Below are 15,084 nucleotides of genomic sequence, written 5' to 3'. Positions count from 1 at the left end.
AGATGTGATATGCGTGAGCATATATGGTGCGCGAGCATGTGATACGCGTGAGCATATGTGATGCGTGAGCATATATGATATGCGTGAGCATATGTGATGCGTGAGCATATGTGATATGCGCCGTGCGCATAGGTTTTGGCTTTGTGCCTTCATGATATCTTGATTTCAAGCCTCTTGTCTATATCTTGTGGGTTGACCCGCCCCGCTCGATGTTAAGGCGGGTACATACCTCTTCAAGTATGGAGCTTAGAAAAAAACTTAAAACATACTCAGAGGAAATTAGCTTTAAAAAGTCACCAAGAGAGCTAGGACCGATTAGCATGGAAAATTTATCTACGAGTTGTCAAGTAGATGACAAAATGCTGGTAACAAAGATCATGGGAATGAGCAGCAATGATCCTTCAGACACTTATAACTCATGTTCGGTTGATGTGAAGTCCATGAAACTTGAGGGGAAGAACATTGCAAAAGTTTTGCCTGGGGCGATAACGGAGGTTAAGTTCTTCCCGACAAAAGATACAAGGATGGTGGCTGTTGGAAGCATGGAAATGTTGGGTTTTGGAACACACATTCGGATGAAGATGATAACGGGATCTATGTCTATTAACCCCATACAAGCCTTGTTTCTGGGATTTCTATCCACCAGCGTTGCTTGTCCAAGGTACCACCTACTTATTTATTTATTTAATTTCACTCATAATACCTTCTAGTTTTGTTGAAACATATTCAAGTATTTTGTTGATTGTTCATATACATATATATGTATGTGTATAATATGTTACTGATCTGTTATTATATATATGTGTATGGTGTGTGAGCGTGCAGATAATTACTAGTTGTTGCGATGGATATATTCTTTTACTAGATGTTGAAAAGGAGAGTTTTGGTCTAGCATACACAAGCGAGCATTCAATTTTTTCGATTTGCAGACCGTGTGACAATATGAACTCTTTATTTATCGGGGAGGAGTTTGGAAGTCTTGGCAGTTTGGATATACGGACTTCGAAACCTAATTCGTCATGGGACTTACATCAGGAAAAGATCTACACCATTGATTTCAACTCACAAAACACAAACTTAATGGCCACCAGTTCAAAAGACAAAACTGCATGCATATGGGATTTGAGAAAACTTGACCATCTTAATCCTCGGCCACTTAAGCTTGTTAAACACAATGGCGGCGTCAATTCAGCTTACTTTTCTCCTTCTGGAAACTCGCTGGCAACCACAAGGTACGTATCTATGTACCTCATTTATTCGATCACTAGTTAACGATACTAAAACGTTTTCATGTGCACACGCACACATGTGTATATTATATAGTCGGGACGATAACATCGGGCTCATGAGCGGAGCAAATTATGATGTGCAGTCCATGATAAACCACTCCAACAACACACCTACATTCATTTCTTCATTCAGGTAAGTAATTGACTGGTACATTAATTTGTCCTGTTTGAATTCGTATATGATATACGCGTGTGCATGATTATTGGTTTTTGATATTTGTAGAGGCATATGGGGTTGGGATGATGGTTTCATCATGGTCGGGAATAAGAAGCTGAAAGGGGTGGATGTAATATGTGTAGGGGAGAGGAAACTTGCATATACGATGACTAATCGTGAAATCAATGCAATCCCATGTCGTTTTGATGCTCATCCGATCTTACCGGGGGTGCTTGCTACATCTACCGCCGGAGGTAGAGTCTATGTATGGGACATATGAATAAGTTTTCCGCTTTTATTAAAACTTGTTTTTATGTGGTTTTATGAGAACTTGATTGTTGGACTAAAATCATTATCAATATATAACTAAAGACTTGTTGAGGTTGAATTTTGCACTTATATAATGTACGTTAAATTACTATTATTATTCTTGGCTAGCTTGTAGCATAGCAATTACAATTAAACTTGTTAAACTAACAAAAGCCGAGGGCTCATGCCTATATATTATGATATCGTTGAAGCAAAGTTTGATGAGAGGTATCGAGTGCTTAGGCGGGACCTCGCAAGCATGCGAGAAAGCAAAAGCATTCGCTCCGTGGAATTTTATGGTAACGAAACTCCAACACTAGGATCAGTTGGTTGTCTATGTTGTTTTTAGTGTGATGAAAATGAATCACAAAATTGATTCACCTCACCTAACAACAAAGAACAACATATGAAGAATCTAAACTTGATTTCTATTCGTCTGAATCTATACAACATTTTAAGTTGTACCAATAGTTTTTCCATCTTTATCTAATTAAGATGTGTTTGCTTTGTCTGGACGAAGAAACTGTATACCTAAGGAACAAACAACCTTAGAAAAGGCTCGTCTCTTATAACTAATATGTAAATTCAAACTTGTGTTTCTGTTTTTTTTGGTAGCTTGCTTTTGCTTGTTGCATGTGTTTAATACAATCCCGCCTTTTAAAAAAAAACCATAAAAAGAAAGGTTTGTCTCTTATTTATCGCCGCCTCAAAGCATACGACAAGACAAATAATTAGTGATATTAAAATAGTTATGTATTACACTTGACCCGACTCACATGATTAGATTTTGTTTCTTCAGTTTCAGTAAAATTTGACCATATGGTTGGAGTATTAAAACAATTGGACATTGTTAATCCATAGTTTTCACAGTAAACGAAAAACAACAATGTTTATATAACGATTAAATTTATGAATCACTATAAAACTACGTACTGTAACTCATATTAATTAGTTTTCTATATATTAGCCGATGTTGACCAGCTTCTAGTGCAACAAACGACACCAAGATAATGTTCAAAAAGGCTTGTAAAACAACTAACATTATTGCGTCATAATAGTTTAAAAAACTATAGTTGGTTAATCAAAAAGTCAAAAAACCCGAAACATATAGACCACTTTTTAAGATGACCCGTATCCAATTTTCCTGAAACCTGCTCTGGCAAGAATAAAAGTGAGTTTTTAAAATGACTTATTTTGAGTTGATACTCAGTTGACCCAACCCACATATGTACTCTTTTTTTTATTTTAATTTAATCTTTTAATTTGACTTTGATTTAACTATGCTTCATGTTTTTGGAAAACAAAACTGAAAAAATAAAAAGTAAAACGTTACAATGTTTTCTAATGATATCACATTCTTCAATGTAAATAATATAAAAGCAAAGACAAATATGCAAGTCAAGGTGATATAATCATCATTTTACAAGACTGTCTCAATAGGATCAAATGCATCTTGAACAATTGCTATGTTATGGACACTCTTTTCACATGTCCAATAAAAATAGGTGGTCAACCAAAAGGAGAACAGGTCAAATGGGTTAAAAGTCGTTGAATTTTGTTTTCAATGCATATTACTTGCTAAACATTTTTTTTCAAAGATATAAATTATTATTGTAATATAAGTATCCGGTAATCATAATTAACAAATTAATTATTTATAGAAGTTGGACACACAAATTGTTAGTAAGTGACCATTTGTTACCTAACTGGACTGGTTAGCCTGTACTGATTAGTCTTTTTGAGAATTAGAACCACTGAAAAGACATGCTCATTACATGCATATTCAAGATTCACTTACAACACATGACATTTGATGGTGGCGGAATGAGACTGTATTAATCATAATCTTCTACATGAACAAAATAATTTAAAGCAGAATTATTAGTATATATAGATGAAGTACTGGGTATGGTTGTATAGACCTGAATTAGTAGCAAAAGGTTTTACTTTCTTGTTGATTATATATATAGGTTGATATAACCTCACAGACTATACATTTTAATAGTCCAGGTTAATAAATATTGATATATGATTTTAAATAAGGGTTAATAAATAAGGGAACTTTAAATATTGATATATTGATATATGATTTTAAAAAAACTAGCAGAAGTGCTCGCGCGTTGCTGCGGGTTTCAATAAGGGTTTGGTCAGTAGGAGTTTCGTTTGTTATAATACCACTTCGCCACATGTCTTTTTTATTTACAAAATAATTATTGTTTGTAATATATGTTAGTATTTCTTGCAACTTTTTGGTCAACAGCCATATTAAGAGATTGATTGGACAAAAAAATTTCTTTAGCTCTAATTTAAAGATTGATGTTTGAATTGTTAGTAACCATTAGTTTCAACCCATACGGTGAGTTTTAACCAACACCATTAAATGCAAAATAATGAAATTTCAACAAATGTTGTCTGTTACAGTTGAAGACACTCCATAAAGTTTTACGTCCATGCCTTAGAGCATATGATTGACAAATAAGATCCCAAATCAACAAACTTGAATCATAAATTTCATAAACATAAAACAAAGAAGACAAGCTCTTTAAGCACATCATGCATCACCTCGTAATCATGTTTAGTAAGTTCAGTTCGACCTCTTTTGTTTTCTCCTGTATGAACTTTAGTATTTCATTCCCCGTTCAAAATTCTCCATTAAATGGATCATAATATTTTAATCATATTTGGAACTACTATTTTTCAAGAGCATGAAGTTGAAGCTAAAACCAATAGAAATTCGAGTATCATCTTCTGTTAAGTGTTGTCGAGTGGTATAAATTGTTTTTTCGTTTTGAAAAAGAAAAGAAATCGATCACAAGGCATGTGTAAAGTTTGTTGGTAAACCTTCTATTTTGTAATCGAAGGTACATAGAGATATATACATATGTGAAATATGTAAGTATAAAGGGGAAAATGGGTAATATTCTTGGAAATGATGCAGATATTCATTAAGCCTCCACTATAACCAGTTCAAGTTTATGGCTTTATGCACACAAGATTTAAAAAAGAGGAACAACTAATGGAAATGCCAAAATAATAAGCGCCAACTATTATTGAAAAGCTTTACTAACAACTAAGAACTTAAAAGCTAGAAGGTCTCCTCCGCATAATCTATGAACTCCATTTATATTGTCATAACACCATGACAAAGCATCAATCATTTAAAATTCGGTCGTCAGACACAACCAACCCAAAGGAGATCGGTAACCAATAATTATAACGACGGATGACCTACTTCTAAGTTATCACATCTCAATTATTACAAATTAATATTTCATATGGCATGATAACTCTCATCTCTCACAAACATCAGTTATTACATGGTTATTAGCTATTCCAATTTCATCTAATTAAGGGGGTGTTTGTTTTCTCAAAAAAGGTCTGCTTGACCTCTTTTGCCTGTAACGCACAGACCACTCACAAACATTTAGATCTGTAGTGTGTTTATTTTTTAGAATACATTTCATTAAAAAAAGTATGTGCGTCCTCTTCCTAATACATAGCTTCTAAGAAATTCTAACCTCTTCTCATATCATATTATAAAATGGGTTTTCATTATGTTCAGGTTTTTACTTAGATGCATCTTTTGTCCTTTGTTTAAAACTATTAAATTGTTTGTTCGCTCGTTTATGAAAACTTTAAACAAAAACCACCCTACTATCTTTTCCAAATAATTCTGCATGGACTAAATTAATTATAAAGTACATAGATATATACACTTCAAATATTTAGTAGATTTCGTAGAAAAATATCACATACATCAAATTGGAGATTGATTTTGATAGTTTGTTTGATGTTGATGTCTTTGGTAACTCAAGACCAACCAAAATCCTGTAAAAGTTGCTACTTTAGTCAACAGTCAATATATTATTTTGACTTTTTGGAGTCAGTTTCAATTAAAAAATAAAAAATATGCAAAGTTGGAATCAGTTATCAACCCATGGAATGTCTTTTAACAACATGAACCTAAACCCAGTGTAGTCCTTCATATTTATTTACCCATATCTGTTAATGACCAAAATAACATTAGACTTGATCAACTCATTTGACTTGCTTATTTTGAGAAATAAATCATCTAACCTCGATTAGATCACCGCTGCACTTAATTGCTTTTGAATATAATATTTGTATTGATTATTCTAATCTGTCTCTTATGAATCTTGTATTCATTGATAATTACCAAATTTTGTTTCTTCTAACAATTATAGAGTAAAGGTTATCAAGTCATGAGTAGCGCTGATTAAATTTTTATTAAATGTCAAACGGGTCTGAATGGGTGTAGCAACCACAAACAATTAACCGTGGTTTCTAATAAATAATAAATATGTTAGTTGTGATTAAAAAAGTTTTTTAAGGATAATAATTTGAATATGAAAATGATAAGACATCGAATACGTTTAACAAACATTTAAAACGCCATGTGTTGTTTACACGGGTTTCGGGTGGGTTCAAGTCAGGTTCGATAATCGAGTTAGGGTCCAGTGGTTTCGGTAAAATATCTGTAATTGATTAAGGTTAAAGCCGACACCGAGTTAAATTGAAAATGAAAAAAAAGAGACAATTCTTTGCGAGTTTCAGTTTTCTCTGGTTAGGTTGTTCAGGTTTCGGTTGCCAATATTTATGATGAACAAAACTGTTTCTTTAAACAAACATAGATAAACGTCAATAAACGAACATAAACAAATGTAAATGAACGAACGCAAACTAACAACCAAACAATGTTCATTTATGTAACTAAATGAATAGAAAGGAAACAAACCAACATAAAAGAACGTTCACAAACGTAAATGAACAAACGAAACCATGTTCATTCATTCAGCTACATGAATGAAAATTTGTGTTCGTTTATTAAATCAACCAATATAAACAAACTTCTCACCGAATGGTTTAAGAACGGTTTGTAGAACATTCAGTTTGTTACTTTTTTTACAAGCCTAATCATTAAGTCAAATGTGGTAGAAGTTTTTTTTGACATGTTTCTTTTTAGTCAAACGTTTGGTTCGTTACTTTGTTTACATGCCTAATCATTATTGAATCAAATGTGATGGACATTTTTGACATGTTTCATTTTAATCAAACATTCGGTTCGTTACTTAGTTTGCAAGCCTAACCATTATAATCAATTTTGACAGGAATTTTTGGCATATTTCTTTTTAGTCAAACGTTTTCAATGTTTCTTTTTAGTCAAATGTGGTCTAAAATTTTCAGGCAGAAAGAAGTGTACCTTCTATAGAATATATTTAGTTTCATTGATCCATAAACGTATGTAACCTAGTTACGAAGAGTTAGCGGTAACCTAGCTATTTTATCACACTTCGCTGCGGGGACGCAACAGAAGTTTGGTTTGGTAGCGACTTGGTTTGTTATGATACGAAAGTTTACTACCTATACATTTTCTAAAGTACAAGAAATCAAAATACGTGTATCCAATACCATATATATAATTGACATCTAGTTGCAACCACAAAATTTCTTTCAATAATTAACAATGCCACTATATTTTTCTTTGGCAACATAATTTTATTAGTTAGATGGGTGTTAAATGGGTCGTGCTTGTGAGTTGATAGATTAAACCCGAACACGACCCAAATATGAAAAGTATATTCGTGGGTTGACCTGAACACACGTTGTTTGACCCAAAAGTTTATTGTTTTATCATACCATACAATTAAAAACGGAATTTAGAAGTGTAAATGGATATATTTTTTACTGACCAAACACACCCACACACACGAACGTACATGAGAATGTTTACCATTTATTTGCACATGCAATATGTAATGACCATTTCCATTATCAGACGTCCACGTAAAGAAAGTAAGAACTCGAATATTATAACCATCCTTCACAACAAATCATCGAGCACAAAATCAGAACCGCCATATGTTCATATTCTATTAAACTTGATTGTACATTTCACTCAAACCGTTAACAAAAAAAGTTAAATCATTAATTTAAAGTTTATAATTTTTTTAGCTTCTGTTCTAAAAAAAGTCAGATGCTTCAATCATTTGTTGGTATTGCTTTAATGTAACATTCAATTGCAACAAAAAACTATACAATAGCACATAAAATATTTACAATAATGGTACAAAGTTATAAAACAACTTCTAAAATGTTATTTATATAAACTGGCTAGGAACTTTCAAATCATCGTGTACAAAACTTATAAGGTCTTTGGGTTTTCTTAAGAACACTTAACGTCAAGAAAGAAAAATAATAATATCTTTCGGGCCAAACAGTTACAAAACACTTTTCTTTTTCATGTAATTTTGTATTTTAGACATTTGGTTAGTTTTTTCTAATCACCGTCATTTTATAAATCGATTGTCATTAAAAAGACTTAAAGGTATGTTACCAAATTTATACAAATTATGCAAACATAATGTATACATACATAGACGATATACATATATGCCATAACAAATACTATGTTCTAAAATCAGTTGCATTTTCCTCAATTTTAGCGCGTAATAAAAAAAGTTTAAATGTTTAATTTCAAAACAAAATAGACAACAGTAAATAATTTTTTTAAATTCATACACTAATATTTTCATGAGCTTACATTAATAATTAACCCAAAAAAGAAAAATCACATACCACCTTCAATTTCAAAATCCTAACTACCCATGAAACCAAAGAAAAGATTATAAAGCAAGTATCTTAAAGATTTTCTAGTAAACCTTGTGACCAATCTCATAAAAAGAATAGGCACAATACATGCATACTACACTTGATTCTCATTCGACTCTCTTGCCTCCCGGTTACTCATAACACATGCTTAGGCTTCTCCATATGCAGCCCTAACACATAGATCCTCCAAACCTAGCATATGAAACTTCCAATGTCACTTCTTTATCACTGCCAATCCAATATTTGCACTTTTGGAACAATTCGGCCCATACTCATTCTTCAACTTCAATATATCATCGTGATCTTCAATTCCAACAAAAGTAAAAGCCATAGTTGCTGCTTGATTTGCTACTAACCAATTGAAGGTAAGTATTCAGTTGTAAATTGATTATCGACTTGGTGGTATATATAGTCATCTTGTATATAGCTTAAAAGGCCTTTGGTTTTCTTACGAATACCTAACATCAAGAAAACTTATACACCTTAAATTCCATTAATTACCCTTAAAAGTCTTTCAATTGAAATGATGAATCAACTGAATGCCATGTTGAAAATAATATTATAGATGGATGATGACACTTTAATAAGATTAGTTGATTGCATCGTAAACCTTAAAGGATACAAGAGTAATTACCCTAAACATGAGGCTTCATGAACTTGTACGATACACTTGAAGAATGAAATGATGTATGACAAATTACTTTTTCTGCCCAATTGTGAAATGTCGTTTGTATCCTTGTGATTTAATTGTGAAATAACTCTTTCGTCCATCACTCTTCCTTAATAATATAATATAGATATAGATTAATCATGATATTGATATATGATTTTAAAAAAATTAATCATGATTTAATAGGCCAGGTTAATAAACAAGGGAACTTTATGAAAGTTTATCAATGTAGCTATTACAAGGTATTTAGAGACTTAAACTTAGAAGTGACAACCATTTTAATACAAAATAACCGAATTCTTAAATTTCTAGAACTAAATGAAGCTTCAACTCAATAAGATATAAAGACAAAAAGGTAAGTTTGGTATAAACTTAATCTACATTGAATTGTCTTGTCCATACACTACTACAAAACTGGGGTTTTGCGACCCCAGTTTCGGTTGCAAAACGGTACCAACTGCCCTGTTGCGACCGTTTAGCGACCGAAAATGGGGTTGAAAAACATACGTCGCAATTGCCTTGTTGCGACCAAGTTCCGACCGCTGCTATGTTTTTGCGACCACATTTTGCAACTAAAAAAACGTTCGTAAATGTTGCAACTGGTTTAAAACGGGCTTAAATTTTGAAACCGGTTTCTGAAAGGTCGCAAATTTTGGAACCGATTCAAACGGTCGCAAATTTTGCAACCATTTTTTGCGACGACTTGCTGTTTCTATAACTTGAAATCATTTTTGTGGCCGCTTGTATGTTTTAAACTAATATCCGTTTTTGTGACCGTGACTCTTTTTTCAGCAATTTTCTATTTTAAACCTACTAATATAGTCAAAATTTTGAAATTCAAACATATATCATAATTTCAAAATTATATACAATTTCACAAAAGAAATTACAAACTAAGATGTCAAATACCCAAGTTATCCTAACATTAAGTATCCTAACATTCAAAACAAGTGTATGATATCTTGCCCACGTTAAAACGGTCCAGTGCCTGGATGGATCAGCATGAATAGATAATCTTGTAACAGTAGGCTCCCTAACGATAAAAAAAAGAATAAATTCATAACATGAGACATAAGTACTCTCTCCGTCCCATTTTAAGTGTCTTAGTTTGAATTTCCAAGTCTTTCTTTTGCAACTTTGACCGTAAATATTTTTGTTCGTGTCATATAATACTTAATGAAAATTATATCAATGTAAAATACATTTAAAACCCAATCCATTCATATAATTTTCATCAAGTATTATATGACAGGAATAAAAATATTTACGGTCAAAGTTGCAAAAGAAAGACTTGAAAATTCAAACTAAGACACTTAAAATGGGACAGAGGGAGTAATAATTAGTGGATACAACGATAAATAATAAAATATTGTTGCAAAATATAACTTGTAGACAACATGATAGCGGCCGATGATGCGATCATTTGGTGGTTCAGGTTCATCCAAAAGAGTTAACTAGGTCGAACTCTGCGGTGTTTGCTGAGGTGACCTGGTGTAGAGACTCGAGTTTATAAATGTGTTGTTTTAACTTTGTTATTCGTAAGCCACGATGGACCGAGGCAGGCATAGTCTCGAGGGGTAATAAAGTAAAAGAAAATATTTTCGCGTCAGCATATTCGCCAGCATTCGTTGCTGACGTATTTTATTCACATTTTGCAGGTGACCAAAACTAGAATTTGAAGGAGAGAAGTGTTTTAATATATCCGATGGCTCGGATCTTTAGTTTAAAATTATTATTAAAATGAATGGTGGTTTTGTAATTATAAAACAAGTAAAATTTTAAACTTAATCGGGAATCTTTTAAAATCCCGACTTTTGTGTATGCAAATATTTACAACTTTAATCCACATGTTTATAAGTCTTCCGCTAACTAAACGTAACTCTGATTTATTTACAAATGTGGTACCAACATATGCGTCACACTCCTAGGCCGTAGTTTGGGGGTGACAAGTGTTGGTATCAGAGCCATCAATCTTAGCGAATTGGGTATCATAAAACGATACCCAAGCTTCGATCCAAGCATAGGAAATAATTGTTTATTTGTTTTAGGGATAAGATAGGTTGGTAACCTTTTTTTTCCTCCACATTCTAAATCACCCACAATGTTAGACGTCATTCAAAACCCATATGGAGGACTTTGTGAGAAGAGCTAAAGAGGCTGGAATCGCCGAACCTTACCCCGAGGATAATATGAGTGAATGATACTATGAAGCGTACTTTGACCAAGATGTGGAACAGGACTTAACCAAACCAGTAACTACCCCGGAAGTAAACACTATCCAATAGACGTTCCCAGTAGTCCACCGAAACAAAGAATTGAGCCACCAAGGCACTCAAGTTACCATTCACCAACCATACCAATATACCATCCCTCTGAAGTACCGACGTATCATCCAACGGAGATCCCCATATACCAACCATCAGAAATACCGCAGTACTACCCAACTGGATACCTACCACCAAATCCTCATCCATCCTATGCCTTCCTTTCCAACTTACCCATCAAAGAAGAAACAAGATCCCCATCCTCCGACTGGATGAAATGTCACTCCGATCAACGACGATGGCATACCGGAAGCTCCACTTTCAATGAAGTCAACTCTTAACCCAACAATAATGGAGGGCCGTCCCGCAAACCTAGAATAAGGGTGATGATGCCCTATGAAAGTTTCCAGATACCCCCAATAAACAATGAAACCACTCAGCATATGGAAGAGGAAGAATCTGGAGAAGAGGAAGAACCTGAGGAAGAAGAGGAAGACCCAGAAGAAGAGAAGGATCCTGAGGAAGAGTCTGAACCAGAAGAAGAGCATCTCGATAATCCCAATGAGATATCAACATCAATGGATGGATCATTCACTTCCCAAAACCCAAGCTACGGTTCTGTTGATCCATATGTCCAATATCTCGAGAAACTCAAGAACCAAGCTTCATTAAGTTTTCCACCGTTCCAAGGCGTAATCCCAATAGAAGAAGAGCAAGCTGATGAGATCAGAGAACAAAACAAAACTGCTAAAGCTTTCTTCTACCTTTCATCCGACATGACTGAAGTTCCGTATCCAGAACCAAGGAATCACTATGAAATGGTGACATTGGGTTACCGTGACCCACCTCCACAATATGGATACCCCAACGAAGTTCCATAGTCGTATGAAGAACGCTTGGACCGCGCTCTGTACGAAACAGATGATTGGAGAAAAAAGATGGCCATTGAATGAGAGAAAAAGAAGAAAATAGGAAAGACACTTCTTCGTAAGTGCAACAAGTTAACGAAAGTGGTGAGGAAGTTCATGAAAGATTGAAGATGGTGAGAAGGATGAAATGTGACGTAATGTGTATAATATAATCTTGTATGTTATGTGAAATATGTGTGTAACAAGAACGTTAAAACGTTCTTGAAATAAAGATAGGATGATCCATATATATCTCTATCAAATGATATATATATGTGTGTATGTATAGTAAATAAAATATATATATCCTTCTTGTGATATATATATATATATAAACATGTAATAAAATATATGTTTAATAAAGGAAACGTTGTTAAAATTTCAGATATAAAAAGAAATATTAAAAGAATAATGTCTGAACAAAGTAATAACAACGAGAATGCCCGAAAAGAAGATGAGATAAGAAAGGGGAAAGACCCCGTATGTAAACAAGATGAACCGATCCCCGATAAATATATGATCCAAATACAAAAGATGATTAAGGATGTGGCTAGAGAAGAGTCTATGGCTAGGTCTCAATCTAAAAACTAAAAACATTCTCATTCCGTTAATCCTTCCCGAAAATCCGTAAAATCTCGTCCGAACCCGTCTCGTATCGAAGAAAGCGTTCATGAGTCAAATGTTGATGAAAGTGTTAGACACAAATTTAAGAAACTCAAGATCGCTGGGTGTTCATTCAAGGATTTCAAATTCTATGGACCGAAGGAGTTCCATGGTGATAAAGGAGCCATCACAACCGTACGGTGGCTTGAGGAAATGGAAACAATTGTAATAAAAAGAAAGTGTTCCGATGAAGAGAAAATCCAATATTCTGCCCTAATGATCAAGGGAGAAGCGCTTGAATGGTGGAATACAATGATTATGAGCAAAGGGAGAGATGTGATGTCCAATTTGAGTTGGGATGAGTTCAAGACAATGTTGATGGGAAAGTTTTGTCCCATACATGAAACCGGCAAAATCCAAACTAAATTCCTCAACCTTAAGGTCGTAGTGACGAATCTTTGTGAATACAACACCAAGTTTCATGAATATTGTCGTCTGGTTCCCCAGCTGGTAAATCCTGAATCCAGCAAAGTTACCCGATACATTTGGGGACTAGCGCGGGAAATCCGCGACATGGTGAGGTCACACTTACCACAAACCGCCGACTCCATGATGGAATTAGCTGGTATATGACGGGCGGCATGATCCGCAATAAAGAGGAGGATAAGAAGGTTGTGTCAACTAAAGACCAGAAAAGGACTGGAGGAAACAATCAATTCAAAGGCAAAGGCGTAAACCAGAACCAAAATTAATTCAATTCAAATGCTACGCCATGCAAAACATGTAAAAGGTATCACAAGGGTCGATGTAACTTCGCTCCGCCTCCTAAGGTTTGTGAGTCATGCAATCGTACGGGCCATGCTGCAGCTGATTGTTGGAAGAAGAAGATGACATGCTACAATTTCAAAGAGATGGGCCATCTTAGTTTAGAGTGCCCAAAGAACAAACTCGCAACTGGTGGTGCGGGTGGAAGTAGCCAGAACAAGAAGGGAAAGGCGAAAGTCTTTGTACTCGACACAAAGAAGGCCGCTGACATGCCGGAAACCATTACCGGTACGTTTCTAGTCAACGACACCTATGCTAGAGTTTTATTCGATTCGGGTGCCAATTTAAGTTTTATAGATTATAACTTTTGTAGTCTATTAAACAAACCTTTAACAAAGCTAAATAAAACTCTAAGCGTCGAGACTGCTAGTGGCGAAATCGTTAAGATCTCCGAAGCCCTTGAAAACGGAAAAATTCACTTAGCAGGTTATATTCTACCTATTCAACTTTTACCAATGGCACTTGCTGGTTTTGATATTATACTTGATATGGATTGGTTATTCAATAACCATGCCCGTATCATCTGCAATAGCAAAACCATTGAACTTCAAGCCCCCGATAAACGAACAATTCGAATTGAAGGTGACAAAGACGCTGGCCAAGTTAGCATAATTTCCATGATTAGGGCTAACAAACGTTTAAATCAAAGATGCTAAGCATTCATGGCCTACATCACTGAAGAATCAAAGCCAACGGAGATAAAGGACGTACCTATAGTCTCCGACTTTTCCGATGTCTTTCCTGATGAACTTCCCGGAATTCCTCCCGATCGCTAAGTAGAGTTTGGGATCGATCTCATTCTCGATACTGCTCCGATCGCTAAAGCTCCGTATCGCTTAGCACCAACCGAAATGAAGGAGTTAAAGAAACAACTCGACGAGCTTCTTGAAAAAGGCTTCATTTGACCGAGTTCGTCACCATGGGGAGCACCAATCTTATTCGTTAAAAAGAAGGATGGATCTATGCGTATGTTTATCGATTATCGTGCGTTAAACAAAGTCACAATCAAAAATCGTTGTCCACTCCCTCGAATCGATGATCTTTTTGACCAACTTCAAAGTGCTAGCTTCTTTTCAAAAATCGATCTTCGTTCCGGTTATCACCAACTCAAAGTCCAATCCGAGGATATCCCAAAGACCGCTTTTTGAACGGGGTATGGACATTATGAGTTCACGGTCATGCCGTTTGGACTTACTAATGCTCCAGCTGCGTTCATGGACATGATGAATCGTATTTGCAAGCCTTACTTGGATAAATTTTTTATCGTATTCATCGATGATATACTTATTTATTCTAAGTCAAAGGCTGATCCTGAAGCCCATCTTCGAACTTTGCTTGAAATTCTCATAACCGAGAAGTTGTATGCTAAATTCTCAAAATTTGAGTTCTGGTTGAATGATGTACAATTTCTTGGTCACATCATCAACGT

The 15,084-nt window shown here is 34.6% G+C and overlaps 1 protein-coding gene across 1 annotated transcript; it reads left to right on the top strand.

Annotated features, from left to right (window-relative positions):
* Positions 1 to 242: 242 nt before the first annotated feature.
* Positions 243 to 2,664, top strand: LOC143617388 (DNA damage-binding protein cmr1-like). The gene is made up of 3 exons (XM_077089965.1): positions 243 to 1,232; positions 1,324 to 1,422; positions 1,513 to 2,664. The coding sequence occupies exons 1-3, from the start codon at positions 943 to 945 to the stop codon at positions 1,724 to 1,726; spliced, it is 603 nt and encodes a 200-aa protein (XP_076946080.1). The 5' UTR covers positions 243 to 942; the 3' UTR covers positions 1,727 to 2,664.
* Positions 2,665 to 15,084: the final 12,420 nt, after the last annotated feature.

This window comes from Bidens hawaiensis, unplaced genomic scaffold, assembly GCF_021521415.1.
Source record: "Bidens hawaiensis isolate Kalapana, Puna unplaced genomic scaffold, B.hawaiensis_p1.1 tig00002323_1, whole genome shotgun sequence".
Taxonomy (NCBI): domain Eukaryota; kingdom Viridiplantae; phylum Streptophyta; class Magnoliopsida; order Asterales; family Asteraceae; genus Bidens; species Bidens hawaiensis.
This window is presented reverse-complemented; position numbering and strand designations above follow the sequence as displayed.

What these genes read in the sequence shown, in the direction of transcription:
- LOC143617388 (XM_077089965.1), top strand. Translation starts at nt 943, where the DNA reads ATGAACTCTTTATTTATCGGGGAGGAGTTTGGAAGTCTTGGCAGTTTG. An exon ending in AACTCGCTGGCAACCACAAG is followed by an intron (nt 1,233 to 1,323) that starts GTACGTATCTAT and finishes TATATTATATAG; the next exon opens with TCGGGACGATAACATCGGGC. An exon ending in ACATTCATTTCTTCATTCAG is followed by an intron (nt 1,423 to 1,512) that starts GTAAGTAATTGA and finishes TGATATTTGTAG; the next exon opens with AGGCATATGGGGTTGGGATG.